The sequence below is a fragment of the Dipodomys merriami genome, unplaced genomic scaffold (assembly GCF_024711535.1).
Source record: "Dipodomys merriami isolate MVZ:Mamm:240054 unplaced genomic scaffold, mDipMer1.0.p SCAF_4, whole genome shotgun sequence".
NCBI classification, from domain to species: domain Eukaryota; kingdom Metazoa; phylum Chordata; class Mammalia; order Rodentia; family Heteromyidae; genus Dipodomys; species Dipodomys merriami.
In genome coordinates this window covers 53209930-53227226 of record NW_027205603.1, presented here as the reverse complement: position 1 = coordinate 53227226, position 17297 = coordinate 53209930, and the positions used below count along the sequence as shown (strand labels likewise).

The following is a 17297-nucleotide window of genomic DNA, read 5'->3' as shown; positions in this document are numbered from 1 at the left end:
AAGTGATAGGAGAAAAAAAAGAAAAGAAGTACTTAGGGTAAATTACTTTAGCTTGTTTTCAGGCAAGAATTACCCTAGAGAAACTAGGAGGTAGGTTTCATCATACAGATAACCTTAAATATTTTTCTTGTAGATCACTGTACTGTGAAAAGAAAAACAAAAAGAGAGAGATCATATTAAATCATTTCAGACATTCTGTCTCTGAAGAGTTCACTGATTTGGTGATAAATGTTATTACATTCTGATACAGTCAACAAAATGATGACTGTGCCTTTTGCTGAAACCTGAGATATAATCTAAAAAGGAAATTAGGCATGTAGGAGGATACATCTGCCTATATCAGAAAATGTGCACATCTGTGATTTATCTTAATCACCTTTAGGTTAAGTCTATTGGGGCCAAATAAGGAATGTTCAGTTCACTGTGGAGATCAGTAGTTACTGACAGAGATTGTGTCCTACTGGGGACATTCTGCAGTATCTTGAAGGACTTTTGAGTATTATGACTTAGAAGGAATGGCTACTGGTATTTTAATGGACATTTGGTCTGTTCAAAAATCATACAACACACAGGATAGTCCCTGGCATCACACAAAGAATTATTTCTCTAAATGTTGAGAATTCCAAGCTTTAGAAAGTTTGGGTGCCATGCATTGAATGTGTCCCCTAAATGTTGCATATTAGAATCTTACTCTCAGAAGTCTTTCATTAATAGTATTTGGACATGAGGCCATGAGGTTAGAGGCTATCTATAAAGAAAAAAGACTCCACCTGGTGAACTTCTCTGTGTCTCCTCATGCGACCCCCTTTCCATGCAATGACTCAGAGGAAAGTCCTCACAGGAGCACAAACAGTTCTTGTAGCCAGTCTTGGATCTTCTAGCCTCCCAAGCCAGAAGCTGGATAGCTGTTTTTTTTTTTTTTTGGTCCGGTCGTGGGGCCTGAACTCTGGGCCTGGGCACTGTCCCTCAGCTCTTCAGCTCAAGGCTAGCGCTCTACCACTTCCAGCTTTTATTTTTCTGCTTATGTGGTGCTGAGGAGTTGAACCCAGGGCCTCATGCATGCAAAGCAAGCGCTCTACCACTGAGCCACCTTTCCAGCCCTGGATAACTTTTATTGTTTATAAATTACCTGGTTGATAACAACAGAAAATAGACGAAGGCACTAGTCTTCATAATTATACACCCTTCACCAACACATACTTCAATGATTTAGAAAATCTATGGATGTTTTACTGTAAATAATTTTTAGTAATATAATTTACATTAATTCATAATACTTTTATTTTTCCAACCCTTTAAAACATTATTTAAATATAAAGAATAAATTTGCACAGAAGTTAACTTATCTATCATTGCCATACACACTATTTTATCAACAGGAAACTAGAGAGTATGATGATTTGCATGAATTTGTCACATAAACTAATGCATATGGAGTCAGGCTAAAACCTAGATCTTCTCTTTGTAAACTATGTCATTCTATGCTAGCTGATGTGAAAAATATGATCATCAGTTTTAGTTCTTTTCTTTATTATGGATTAAGAAGTTTTGCATTTAAGTCAGATGTGGAAAAAATAACCCCAAAACTCCCCATTTCTGGAAATCTTTATCATTGCCACTTCATTTCCTTTGGCATATGTATGTCCGTTTCCACTTACTTACATATTTTAAGTAATTTAATACAAGGAAACTAATTTGCCAATATTAAAAATAGTTTTCAAAAGCCAGGGGGCATTACAAGATTTTCCTAAAGATAGTTGGAGCAATTAGTTAATTGGCCAAACCTTTCCCACCCTGTGGAATTAAATACATTTGCATATGTATATCTTTATAATACCTCTGCCTATGTACATCTATACTCATTGTTTTTATGTATTTTTAGGATAAGAAAGTAAAATGGAAATGAATTATTTCATTCAATCACTATTCATTAATTGCATACTTTATGCATCCATTCATCTAGCTTTCACTAGGAGTTGAATATATACAATGACATTTAATCCTTCAGATAAACATAAATAGCATATGTATTAAAGTGGCTGTAGAGATGTATGCTAAAAATTAGAGAAGTTAAGTCAGATTACTTAGAAAAGAGGCAACAAGACCAAGTTTACACTGGCTGCCTAAATCAAAAGTCCTAGTTTATGCTTGTTTATTTGTTCAGCCCATGCCCAGCTCAACGCTTGAGTCATGAGCTACATATATTAATTACATATATATATATATTACATAGACCTTTTTTGTCTCCTGGAGTTTGTAGGCAGGGGAGGAAAAATTATGTCAGCAATTTATGATGATCAAATAATGGAATGACAATGGAAAATCTTCTATTACTTAATATTGAAATGATCTCCCATTTTCTGGTCTTTTTATTCACATTGTATGAGTCTTTAATGAGGGATCATGTCTAGTTTGTCTATGGAATTTTAGTTCCTTAGGGGTCCTATCTGTTTTATCTATGGAAAATTAATACTTGTCATGTGGTTGCTACTGATTAATGGGACATATGGCAACTATGTGGGCAAAGAGAAGACAAATTATTTTTGATAGAGTTTGATAATTGATTGTAAAACAATAGTCATTGATTCATAACTAGAAAGATGTTTGGATTTCAATCAGCAAGCAAAGAAGGTCTAATCAAAGGAAATAGCAGATTTTATTAGTTTGAAAATATATGTCAGGGGCTGGGAAGGTGGCTCAGTGGTAGAGCGCTTGCCTTGCATGCATGAGGCCCTGGGTTCGATTCCTCAGCACCACATAAACAAAAAGAAAAAAGCCGGAAGTGGCTCTGTGGCTCAAGTGGTAGAGTGCTAGCCTTGAGCTGAAGAGCTGAGGGACAGCACCCAGGCCCAGAGTTCAGGCCCCACGACCGGACCAAAAAAGAAAAAAGAAAATATATGTCAAACTGATTTCTCTTAAAGCTTGTGAATAGGCCAGACTTTGTCCCCTAACTTCGCTAACTGACTTCATGCAATCTGGAATTAATTTTCTCTGAGCTTCAACATTTCTAGAGTTGTGGTTCCCAGTTAACTGGAAAACAGCAAAAAATGCAAGAAGCTGGAGAGAGCATGTGTGCAAGTCACATTTAATTTGAATACACTTTAAATAAAAATGGAGAGATTAGATGAGAATTGAAATAACTAAGATGACACAGAAGAATATAAGTAATATAAACTGAAGAAAAACAACTAGCTTGGTTTTGAGGACAAGAATGCCTTTACATCACAGAAGGGTCTAAAATTGCTAATACCATGGCAATTTTACTTGCGCCAGCTCTTGACAAGGACAATCATTAATGATGTTTATTTATGGTATACAACATAAAACAATAACAAAAACAAAACTTTTCAAAGATAAAACAAAAGTCTTGCAGGCAAAGATACATGAACATGAATTTAGAAAGCTTGTAGACTGGAAATGGAAATGTACCACGATGAACTAAATGGCTTACTTAAATAATCCTCATTTCATTACTTTACCATGTCCAAGAATTTACTATTAAAATAAAAAAGTAGAGAATTCAAAGATCTCTACATTTTGTGTATATCATTCATGTCAATAGCTATCATGTTATCCTCTTTGAAAATTCCTTTTTTCAAGTCCCACACCTTAGACTGTGACTCTATTTTGATGTCAGATCTTTAACAGGGAATTAAGATGTAGTCATTAGAATCTTCAGGCTGAGGAGAGTCTTATCCCAGAGCTTCCCCTTTTAGCATCAAGAAGAACCAGGCTTCTGTCACCTTGATCTCCAACTTTCAGCTTCCAGAGATGTGAGGAAATAAATGTTTCAGCTATCCATATGTCTGTACTCTGTGATGGCATCCCTAGGCCATGAATAGGTACACATCTGAATTTTCTAACATCTCAGTTCAATCATTTAGTACTTTGCTGAGAATCTTTTCATTTGCCCCTTGTCAAATCTCAACCCTTTAATCTTCTCCAGTTCTTCACTATCCTGTTATCAATTTCAAATTTTCTTTTGTTTATCATAACGTCCCCAGTGTCTTCACTGACACTCCTATCAATACATCTTTGTGTCATATAATAACAGTACTAGTGGTTATTATTACTACAACCACGATGGTTTGTTATCCATTAAAACATTCATAATGTTAGTCACTGCACAAGAGCTCTACCCTCTGTGAAGGGGACAGTGTCATCATTCCAACTCATAAATGAGGCAATAAATACAGCAAGTTTAAAGTTTACTCCAAAACACCCAGCTAATAAACAACAGAGGCACTGTGGGATTCTATGTATAGCAAATTTACCTTCCATGCCTTTAACAGCTGTGTCCAACTGCATTATCAAAACCAAAATCAACTTCACTGAACACTGATCATGTGCCTAAACAGTTTATATGCATGAGCAATTTCATCCTTACAAGAACTATTGGATTATACATATAAACTGTATGCACTTTCCAGATAGAAGACAGTCATCTTGGGATTTAAGTGCTTCCTCCAAGGCCACAGACCTCAGACTGACAAAGCCCTGTTCTCTCAGACACAGCCTTCTGGAGAGAAGACTCTCTCTCATTCTCTTTGCAAATCCACTAAACTGAATTCAAATTCTAGAGGCTCAACTCAAAATCCTTCCTTAACTCTTCTGGACCAACAGTACTTTCTCTCTTTAAGGTATCAGAACAAAACTATGTACCCAGTTTTCCAAAGACAATCAAAATTCTGCCTTCAAATTTTTCTTCACTTTAAGCTACTCAGCTTCTAGCATTTTATTACAGCATTCCTAGGGAACTAGTGTGGAAAAGAAGTTAAGAAACAAAAGAAGTGAACACCAAAAGAGCCACCTTAGAAAGATAAAACAAAAGCATCAAAGCAAAATTCAAAGAGAATAATTGCAAAAGGAGATTTTTTGGGGGTCCGGTCGTGGGGCCTGAACTCTGGGCCTGGGCACTGTCTCTCAGATCTTCAGCTCAAGGCTAGTGCTCTACCACTTGAGCCACAGAGCCACTTTCTGGCTTTTTTTTTGCTTATGTGGTGCTGAGGAATTGAACCCAGGGCCTCATGCATGCAAAGCAAGTGCTCTACCACTGAGCCACCTTCCCAGCCCTCAAAAGGAGATTCTAAAGTGTAAAATTTACAGTATTCTCAGAACACATGGAAAAGCTGTTGAAAGTACAGAGACTCTATCCTTTGCTTTGAAATACACTGTCTGCCATTTCACAGCTCTATGAGTTTCCAGATGTGTTCTGATATTATTATGTCTCATTCTCTACATCTATAAAATAAGAATGATATGAAGAATGCCTCACTGGGTATATATGAGGATACACAAATTAATATGCAAAGTACTGAAATAATATTTGTCACAAACTATAAGAAAATATTAGCTATTGTTTTTCTCCTATTATTATGCTTATAAACAATTATATTAAAATACCCAAGGAAGGCAGAACACAAAATAACATCTCAAGGAAAAACAAAAACAAAAACTTCATAAAAATCACTACCATGACAGAGAACTTTACTTTCAGAATTTGACATATAAATCTGCTACCAAAAAAAAATCAAGTCTCAGTGGGATCTGGGTAGTACAACAAATGATGTAATGCTATGTTCACAATTCTATATTAAGAGATGGAAATGTATTCTTCTTTTGTATTTATTTAGAAAATGTGATTCTTATGGAACCAAAAACAAGTCTGCAATGGGAGAACTTTTAAGTTCCCATCCTCTCTTAATGATAGAATAAAATCACAAATAAAAAATAAGGAGGCTAAAACCAATGACTTAATTATTTGAAAACTGAGATATTTACTTCAAAAATAACTTCCAGGGCTGGGAAGGTGGGTAGAGCGCTTCCCTTGCATGCATGAGGCCCTGGGTTCGATTCCTCAGCACCACATAAGCAAAAAGAAAAAAAGCCAGAAGTGGCGCTGTGGCTCAAGTGGTAGAGCGCTAGCCTTGAGCTGAAGAGCTGAGGGATAGCACCCAGGCCCAGAGTTCAGGCCCCACGACCGGACCCCTCCCCCCCCAAAAAAAATAACTTCCAAATCCTCTAACTCTTTTATGGACTCTCCTCAGTAATGCAAGGCAACTGAAAAATTGAGTCGAACATGGTTACATCTGATACAGAATGTCCACAAAGGAAGCAAAGTATTTTTCTAACTCATTACTGAGGGAGGTACCATATAATTAAGGAACTTTGGGGATGTATATTCACATTTATAGTTACAGATTAAAAAAATCCTATTGGTATTTAGACATCGAAGGTCAGGGATGTTAAATGTTTTTATAAAGCTCAGGGTGCTCTTATGCAATGTAGGCCTGTCCCAGCTATATGTCAGTAAATTTTCCATTAATCAGCTCTGCTTTAAAACTGACCCAGGAGGAAGAAAACATGATGCTTTATACATATTTCAATTTCAAAGTAAGTTAGTATTACTAATGGCAGAAAGTGTTTATAAACTTAGCAGGCAGTCCAGGATTCACTTTTCAAGAAAACCAATTTCAAGAACTTTCTGTTCTTCTTAACAATAATCTAAGACATATATTACATATATTGGAGTATAGTTTCTTTTTTCTTTTAATTTTAGCAGTATTGGGGTTTGAACTCAGTAGAATGTTTAGAGACTGCAGCAAAAACTCGCTTCCTCTTATTAATAAGACTCCAAAAGGAATTCATCTTTATCAATAGAAAAAGAGTGGATAAACAAAGGCACAGAGAACTGCAAAATTACTTAGTTTGCTATAGAGGCTATATTAATTTAGCTAAATTCTCAGTGGAATTCTGAGCACACTAAACCATAGAGTTTCTAAAAGCATCAATATATTTTGCTCCCTGAACTATTTTTGTAAATCTAGTTTCATGTAAAAACAAAATAACTCAGTCAAAATTTCAATGATATCCTACAAAATTAACAAAAACAAAAGAAGGGAGGATTGGGAGACAGGGATGAGTGTGCAAAGGGAAGACATTGATCAAAGATGCATTGTGTTCATCAACTGCTCTGTTGAATGGCAACTCCTTTGTATACCTACTTAAAGATAATTTAAAAAATACCAACCAAACAAAAAACAACATAGCTCAATAGGGATTCTGAGTCAGTGATTCATAGAGGGAACAGAGCATAATGACTAAATGACTTACTTTTCTATCATTTACTTGCTGTATGACTTTCTATGTTTGCTAACTAATTAAAGTGGTATAAGAGTTTAATTGTCTGAAAGGACATTGAACTCAAAACTGCCATGTTGAATTGAGCCCCCCTTTTTTTGTACAACTACATCATCATCATCATCATCATCATCATCATCATCATCATCATCATCATCATCATCAAAACATGGGATGCAGAATCAAATACAAAATGCCAACAATGGCTATTAAGCTGTGATGGGACTCTGATGGTATATCTCCAGCTATACTCCCCTCACCACACACACTCTGATGCCTCTACACACATTTCTTCATTGCTCCTTAACTATTCTAGTTTACCTTCTTTTACTGATCATTCACTCGGCTTGGATTACTCAATCTGACAGTGTCAGAACTTCCCATTGTCTGTCTTTCCCAGTCTCGACCCAATCACCCCATGAAATACAGCACTCACAGATTTGTAGCTTTATTATTTTTCATATTGAGATGATATTGACTTGCTGTCTACCTGTATGCTGCTAGAATGAGATCTCAAGGAAACAAGGGGTTTTGTTATTTTTTTCTTTAAGGAAAAGCATCTTAATAAAGAGTTCCCATGAATCAGTCCATATAAAAAGTTAGCAGTGTGCTTAATTAGAAAAGTTGGGTCCCTACTTTTTACTGATTACTGTGAAATTATAGCTAGTGTTTTATTTTTAGAATAAATATATCTCCAGAAGTTATCTTTCATAATCATTTACAATATTGTAGTGAAATATGCTATTAACTTCTCTACTGGGTAATTTGTCTACCATCTATCCTAATTATCCTAATGTTCAAATATTCAAAACTCATACTAATTTAATACAATGTTTATGCTAAATTTCATATGCTGGTTTATGAAAAGATAGTAAACAGACTATTTTTAAGTGAAATTGTTTTCTCATTAAAAGAGGCATGCTCTATTTCAAGACTTTCGTATATTACTAAAGTAAGTAGGCTGAAAGCACCAAATTACTTGCTTTGATGAAATTCTTTAAAAGCCAGTCCTAGTTTCCATAGGTCATGATCATGTCTAACTACCTACCTCAATAAAGTTTCTCTAATCATAATCTGGTTAATTTATTGACTACAGGAATTCAAAAGGTGAATAAAAAGTAAATGAAGACCACTACTTACATTTCGAGCCTGACGAAGAAGACCCACTGACAGCAGATCTGGATCCTCCCTTCATGGAAAAGACTCCTTTTCCCCTTCGAGTAGTGGAGACGGCCACTCGGGGGCGCTTCAGGGGAATCACAGCGCGGGGAGGAGGAGGCACACGGCCGTGGTAATCAAATAACCTTCACCAAACACAAATCCAAAGAAGAGTTGGTTTGCTGCTTCAATTTCAGTATATCTGTGCAATTATTAATAGAATGGCTTGCTATAAAACCTACGATAAATATGTGCTTGTTCTTGTGACAGTCAATGTTTTCTGGACGATGGGGTCTGACCTTGAAGATGAACTCATTTGTCCGATAGGATAAACAACAACCAAGGACCTTTGTCCAATAACACAAACGATTTGTTGAAACTACACTCAGTTTTGTTGCCCAAACACATGTCTTTTCTTGACTAAACAGATTTATATTTCTTTGGAACAGGAATCTTCCTCTCACACCGCAGATACTTATTAGCATACCAGCTTGTGGGAGGAAATAATTATACAGAATCATGAACAAAACAAAGTAAACAATCCTCTGATCAGAAACCAGAGCTTAGAGGAAACAAATAGAAATAAAACTAACTTAAAAGAAAACAAGGACAGAAAAATCAATCTGGTGCTCTAGTTCCCCCTAAGGACTTGGAAGTAATCAAAACCTCCTCCAAATGCAGAAGCAAAGCTTGAATAAAAAGGAGCTGGCAATAGGAACCCATTTTATTGACTAAAGCACCACAGGAAATATTTATTAGGGCATATTTTATTATTCTGATTATTTGCCAGCTGTGCAAAATGAGACTAGAGATTGCTATTTAGAGTAAACTAGTGAAAAACTTTTCAACTCCCCCCTCATATCACCAAATCTAATTTTATTAAGATATAAGAAATGATATTTCCCAAGAACAATGGATTTCTAATGAAATATAAGAATTGATATTTCCCAAGAACAATGGATTTCTAATGAACAATGAGGGCAATAAAACTGAAAAGTTAACTCATTTATGGAGAAGTGTAATTCAAAGATTCCAGAGCTTCATATCATTCTTACTGCATATTCATTTATATCAATTTTTTTACATGACAGCATATTTGAATAGCCTAAAAGGTCAGAGAAAAACTACTAGGATATATTTACTCATTTATTTTTTAAAAACTATCTGCTAGAAAACATGGCCTGTAATTACGTTATCCTCTATAAAGAAAATAATGTTATTGACTGAGAATTATGATTGTTATATATTTTATTGTAATACTGTTATATGAATTCTAGTCTTGCAATTGATTTGAAGGAATCAATAAAAATAAACTAGAAAAGCAAGAAACGAGAAAATTAGAACAGGAAGGAAAGAATAAAAAAACAATTTCTATAAGAAATTATTTCCTAAAATGACATCTTTACACATCTGAAAAATATGATCATGTCTTTTTGGAAAATAAGAAGTCTAATAAAAAACTAAAGTGGTTCAAATATGCATTCAAAACATTTAAAACTATTACATGATAGAAGAAAAGATAATATTTAAACCGTGTTTAATACAGAAATCCTTAGTCCTAGGAATATCTTCTACATTAGAAAACTAATGTGTCAGAAAATGATTTAGAAACATACTGGGGAAAGCTAAGAGCTGTCTGGGAAGGAAAGGAAGTGAAATGAGGCAGAGTTCAAGAGAGGTGCCATTTTCTGTGAATAAGCAAAGTCCTTTCATAGTGAAGGACTGCTAACAAAGAACAGGTCATAGGTGTTAAGGCATTATGGCTCACTTCAATGACTATGGTCAGGCTGAGGCTGAAAAAGGTTTTGAATATCATCCACACCACCAGGGACTTGATAATCAAAAGGGTCAATGAAACTTGCCCTTCGTTTCAATCACAAGCAAAGTCTACATTAGTTATTTATAAAATGAATTCACAGTCAGTGAACCAAAATACCAAGGCATTTTGCATGAGCTCCAATACTCAAAAGTACTGAGGGAAAAAGACAGTATGGCCATTGACTCATCTTTTCCAAGGTAAAGGTTGACACACAAGGTGAAAGGTAAGCTCTTTAGAAGGATTACTCCCCCCGGGTATTGCATGAGCAATTCTGTAGGTCATTAAATAAGCTAACCTTTGAAATGGGTCAAGAAAATCTCTCAAGTACACAGAAATATGATGTAAGAATGCTATAGTGGAAATGAAGGCAAGGAATGCTGCTATATTAGATGGTATGGACATTACAGTGTGCTCTTGTAATATTTTATAGAGGAGTAAATATTTTGTTAGTTTTTCCATTGCATTCTCCAGTTACACAATGGAATTTTACTTATCCATTAGAAAGAATGATATTGCACCATTTGTAAAGAAATGGAAACACTTGAAAAAAATTATGCTTTAAGCAAGTCAGGCCCAGAGTGACAAAAGATACATGTTTATCCTTATATGTGGAAGCTAGGTTTAGTTTATAAACTTGTAAGTAATTAGGTTGGGTGGTATGCAAGTGTACACAAAGGCATTAACTGAAATATGGTAGATTCAAGAGAAATCTCAAATAGTGTAATTCTTTAAAAAGGAAAAATGAAAGTTCAGCACAACAAAACACTAAGAAGTGGGCACTCAAAAGGGTGGCTTGGAATCAAAGGGAAAGGTTAGATGAATAAAGAGGAGAAGAGGAGGTGAATGTAGTCAAGAATCCAATGTGTTGGATTAAGAAGAGTGAGGGAAGGGGTGGACAGGGAAGGGACATGTAAGAATGTTGGAGATATTGATCAAGGTATGTACTATTCACAAACTAAATTGTTAACTCTGTGTTCAGCTATTTAAGGATAACAATTAAAAAGAAATTTCAAAGATTCCAGTGTTGATCTCCCTAGGTCTTAAATTGAGACCAAAATCTGTACTTGCTCATTGTAATTCTGATATTCTTTTAGAATGTGACAGATACTTTAGTAACATCCTGAGAATATGTTATGCTCCTTGGTACAAGTTCCCATGATGGGTAGTAATTTTTCTTTCAATATTTTGGTGAGTTGTTTCAAGGGAAGGGGATTTTTCTAATAAAAAATTCAAGTAAGATATTGTTAATTCTTTTTGCCACTCTGATGGAAAATTGGCAGCATTTGCAGTTAAATGTATACAATTAGTTACCTATTTGCTAGAATTTATGAGTAAATAAATTAGTAGCTAGTTTTATTTGGCTATATTTGTATCCATAAAACAAAGCTAACTGAAAGTATGGATCTTTGACATATAACATGAACTTTTTCCTTTGCAATGTAAAACGGTAATGGAGATATTCTTCATTGGGTACCTTCAGATTTATCAGAAATCAGGTGAGGGAAGACTAGAGGTTGTCATCATGTGTAAAGGCATAAGAAGACAAGGATGGAAGCAGGTCAGGTCTTCTGGGATGCTAAATGGAATATAGGGTGTTCCAAATGCAGAGAGAATAAGAAGATAGTATGCAGTAATTTTTCAGCAGAAGTTAGTATAAGAAGTCAGAGAATTTGGCTTCACAAAGCAATAATTCTGCTTGGTAAGTGCACTTTTCCTTGTGATAGCTATTGGATAAATAGATATTGGTTACTATGACACCAAAGAACAAATTCTCTATTCTTCAAGTTTCATTTTAAGTGAAAATTCTAAGCCTAACTTCTAGCAGCAACTAAAATAAATCTGGTAAGATTGTAGTAAATGTAAACTTTGGAAGAAATTAGTTTAATTTGTTTTATTTTAGAAACATTTTTTCAGGTACCCTTTTTTCACTTTGCTTGTTTTAAATAATAATTGACCTGTATAATTATATTACTTATTAAAAGTTCAAACCTGATAACTTGTAACATGAATGCTAATTCACTAAATAAAATAGGCATAGAGTATTTCTAGGAAGAAAAAGGATATTAGATTCCATCCATTCTCCTCAAAAGTAGATATGTTTTGAATGAAAGCAACCTAATGGCCTATTGACATAGAAAATGAGTTTGTCATCTTGAGTATTTTTTAAAATAGAGATTATTGCCGGGCACTGGTGGCTCACGCCTGTAATCCTAGCTACTCAGGAGGCTGAGATCTGAGGATCGCGGTTCAAAGCCACCCCGGGGAGGAGAAACCATGAGACTCCTATCTCCAATAAACCACCAGAAAACCGGAAGTGGCGCTGTAGCTCAAGTGGTAGAGCGCTCGCCTTGAGCTGAAGAGCTGAGGGACAGCGCCCAGGCCCAGAGTTCAAGCCCCACGACCAACAAAAAAAAAAAAAAAATAGAGATTATTACTAAGCTTTAACAATAGCAATGTTTTTGAAGAAAATAATGGACAAAATCTTATTGAATTCAATCAAATAATCTTTTATCTCCAATCTCTTCACTGTGTCCATATTTTTCACATATTTGAAAATATACTGTGTGTATAGTCACAAATTCTAGCTACTCCTATTATATTTTATTATATGAAAGACATTTCTCAGGCCTGGTAAATGTTCTTTTTAGTATTTATTTTAATGACTGTGGTGCATTTGTTTCCAAGTAGAAGAACCACAAACTAATGAATCATTACCTGACTGTTAGACTTTTGCCTGAATGCTTATTTAATTATTTTTTGCTAATGACTAATATAATTTCAAAACCAAAGAAAAACTAAAAGTTTAATATGTTCATATATTCTAAAATTAGTACAGATTTTCATTTTAGATGGTAATTTCAAGAGCTTTCTGTTTTCTCTTTAATTTCTTTTATTAAAATATTTCTTTTCTTCTCCTTGCTAATTAAACTGATTGATACTATGTAGTTAGTGTTAACAAAATTTGTCATCTGGACAAGAGGACTAAAACACTAGGCAAAATTTGGGAGCAAGTTCTGGGCCAGGTCTTCACCAGGATATTTTAGCAGATATATGGAGAGCAATAATCAGTAAACCAAAGAAATTAACTGTGTCTGGTTCCAGCCTCAAGCCCTCCTTCTCAGCATGTTTGAATTCTGACAGACATAAAATTCCCATTCATTTGTAAGTAGAGATACATTTGAAATGTACGAGGAATAGTTATATGGGCTACTAATTGAACTAGTTCCTATGCTCTCCCAACTGCTAAAAATTTATGAACTATAAATAAGCTTTGATTACAACTGACTTAAATAGTTTTAAAATCACAGAAATTATTCTTGTGAAGGCTAATTTTAATAAAATGAAAAAGAAGTTGTGCTGGGAACTAATGGCTGATACTTGTAATCCCAATTATTAGGAGAAGGAAATTGAGAGGATTGAGATTTAAGGCTAGCCCAGGCAAAAAGTTTGTGAAACTCCAATCTAACTAACAGTTGGGTCTAGTGGTATTCTAGCTACATGGAGATACAGACTGTGAAGATGAGTTGTTAGGCCAAATAATAAAATGTTCACAGTACACTTTTATGCATTACTGACTAATCATTTTATTTCTTAATCATAGGACTATTGTTATATGTATATCAGAAAAAGAAATCCATTCACCATTATTGTTCATGGTTACTGGTAATTGTTACTAATTAATACTAACTAAACAATAAAAAATCTAGATATAATGATGATCATTACATGTACATCAGGTCATTTAAGCCTTACTATAATCTTTTTAAAAAATATATATTTATTGTAAAGATACTGTACAGAGGGGTTACAGTTACAAGAGTAAGATAAGAGTACATTTCCTATCGAGCATTGTTACCCCCTCCTTTTTCTCCTACTATTCCCTTCCTACCCCACCTCCCAACTCCTCCCTCCCCACCCCAAAGTTGTAAAGTTCATTTTCAATATAGTGTCTTGTACATCTCTTTGTTACAGTGGGTCAACCTGTATCCTTAGGTGAGCATTTTGTTATTTCTCTTCCCCAAATTAGAAAAATGTATATATAAGACGCTTACTGCAATCTTATGAGTTAGAAATTAATTTAATGCCTATATAACAGATGAGATAACACATTTGTAATAGTAGATAATGTGCCCAAGTTTGAACAACTTCAATAAAGATTTAAAATTATCCACAAACACAAGAGCAGGTGAGTAGCTTGGGAGGATTTAATGTGGCTAATATTCTTTGAGTGACTGTATTCTATTATCCGTTTCTAGCCTCTAGCCTGTTTTGCTTTCACAGATTCTATTTAACAGTGAGCTTGTGTATATTTCCATAAGTGGCAGATGCTTATTTCTTTCTTAGTCAAGCGCAAGAATTAAAAAATAAACGAACAAGAGCACAGACTGTTCAGATAGTTGAAGCAACATCACCATATTGATGTATTGAACACTTGCAGCCGAACACATTTTATATGACAAATGATTTTGAAAATTGTTTGTGGTAGAGAGTCATCTTAGAGTTTCAGATTTTGTGATAGTTTTACTATTTGAAGCATTTGCTTTTAAGAAGTTAAACCCTGTCTGTTTGTCTGTCTATTGTATCCTTTGTCTAGCCTCTATCTTAGATCTATCTTAGTGAGTTATGATTTATGCACAGTAAAATGTAGATGTTGAGTTTTTTTTTTAAAGATGAGACCATTGGAAAACTGAGTTGCTCCAAGTTTTAGATCAAATAGTGGGCCTCCTAACTTCTAGAAGAAAATTCCATTTTAGGTAAAAATTCATTAATTGTATAGGTTAGGAAAAGATTTCATATTGCCAGAGAATAAGACAATCTACATTAATGGAAAACTTTGGTTACAGTAAAAGTTAATATATATTGGAAAAAAACAAAGCTTTGGTGGTAAATGTCCTTAAATTTTCAAAAACTAACATTTTTGGAAGGTGTGAAGCCAGTCTCTGTATTATCTTTCCTTTATGGCAAACAGGATCATTTTAATGTTGCAAGCTATTAAATATCTAAAATAAGTTTTGTGTTTTGGTGATACTAGGGTTTGACTCAGATTCTTGTACTTGTTAGATATATACTCTGTAACTTGAGCTATAGTGTCAGCCTTTCTTGGTTTAATTATTTTCACATAGGGTCTTGTACTTTTTCCCTGTGCTTAATCCTTATATTTCTGCCTCAAAGTAGCAGATATTCACCACCATGTCTGGTCCTAAAATTTTATATTTTGTTGAAATGGTGAAACAATTTGAGAAAAAATCCATAAAAACTAATTTTTGGTCTATAAGGGCACACAGTTGCTCAGCTAGTGAAATAAATTACTGTAGTAGAGTATAGTAGTATCTGAGGGAACTTGTAAGTTGAATTTTCCTTAGGGCCAATGTCACTCACAGATATACTTCTTCTCTGTTTTATATATTGACACTGGGTTTTGACATGAAAATTCATGACCAGATTATGATTGGCAGTTCTGTCTCTTGTTACCTAGGTGATCTGGTCAAAATGATATATCTTTAAGGAGATGAATTAGGAAAACAAATTGAGGACTCATTATAAGTGGGGTTTATTGATAATCCTTGAGGAAATAATGATAAGAAAAGTTAGCTTTATTGTTGCCATCTGAAAGTAAACTTGAAACAAGCACTGTTACTGGAGGAGCTAGAGCAATTCAATTAGGAGACACATGGCAAGGACTAGTAATGAGTGCCAAGAGAAAGCAGAGAACCCTTGTGGAATCAAGTCAAGGATGAAGTCAAATGGAGGAGGTGGTAGAGAGAGAGCTGACCAGATAGAAAAGCACAGAGAAAGGGCTGAGGTGGGAAGGGAAACTGGACTTATGAAGCTGGAGCAGAGAGCATAAAACCTTTCAAAGGAACAAATGATAGTCTTCCCTTGAAATGTACTGCAATATTTATTCTAGGTGTTCATTTTTATCCCTTAGACTTCCTTTGATTCCAGACTACTTGTAATTAGAAGGTTTAAAGATCTATATCTTTTTATTGTATTTACTTTGTCTAATGATTACCAAGTTTTCTCAGGTTGCATGATTCTTTGCATGTATGTATTTCAGTTATCAATATTTTGTTAACACCAGCTCTCCAACAACACAAATCAAATTGTGGATACCAAAATAAAACCTCCAATTAAGTCCATAGAATGTGTACTTTGCTGGTAGATTTATCATTGACAAATAAGGTTGTAAGTAGCCAATGTATATCATGGCCAGTGGCCAATCACATAACTACTTGCAAAATCTATCAAAGATCAATTGCTGTTCTTTTGTTATTCAGTTCATATAAACATAGTAATGAGATAGATGTGAGTCCTTGTCTTTTGGACACAAACCATAAATTTAAAAGAAAGAATATTCAACAAAGATGAAAATAAAAAGGTACCGAGAGTTATCACACTGGCAGTGAATTTCAAATTAAATGTAAATAGCATTATCAGAGACAGTTGATCATAGGAATGTTGACATTGCTTCATTTAAGAACCTGTGGAAGTGCAGCTAGAGAAAATTAATAAGAAAAACATGGGCTGGGAAGTTGGCTCAGTGGTAGCGTGCTTGCCTCACATGCATGAGGCCCTGGGTTCCATTCCTCAGAACCACATAGGCAGAAAAAAGTCGGAAGTGGTGCTGTGGCTCAAGTGGTAGGGTGCTAGCTTTGAGCTGAAGAGCTGAGAGACAATGCCCAGGCCCAGAGTTCAGCCCCCAAGACTGACAAAAAAAAAAAAAAAGACAATTGTTGTCACAAATGAAGAAAATGTATGTGGTATGGGCTGGATGTAGCACGCTTCTGTAATCTCAGCTAAAGACTGGGTAAGCATATTTCAAGGTTAGATGTAGAAAAAAAATTCTTAAGACCTCCTCTCAAACAAGTCTGTATCAAACAAGGTTATGAGTGCAATGATCAATGTCCCTCCAGTCTTGCATCTTTTTGAGACAGAATTCCCTCTTATACAGCTTAGCTTCCCATGTGCTGTGATTCTAGGCATGAATCATCAAACCGGGTCTTCAAGTCATTTTCTGGGTTAATAACTGTCTCAGCACTGAGAATAATAACTCAAAAAGAGACTAAAACTTGAAGATTTAGATAATTTAATATTAGATAATTTAATGCTATATAAAGATAATTTCATATTATCTAAATATAAAGGTAAAATTTAGGCTTAAGCAATTTAAATCCCCAAC

General features: G+C 34.8%; 1 protein-coding gene across 6 annotated transcripts in view; it reads right to left on the bottom strand.

Annotated features, from left to right (window-relative positions):
- Ralyl (RALY RNA binding protein like) overlaps nucleotides 1-17297 on the bottom strand; it is a 698968-nt gene that overhangs the window by 93054 nt on the left and 588617 nt on the right. For all 6 annotated transcript variants that reach the window (XM_069990998.1, XM_069990997.1, XM_069990996.1 and 3 more), the window contains one exon: nucleotides 8281-8444. In XM_069990998.1, coding sequence (XP_069847099.1) covers nucleotides 8281-8444 — 164 coding nt within the window. The remainder of the gene's footprint in view (nucleotides 1-8280; nucleotides 8445-17297) is intronic.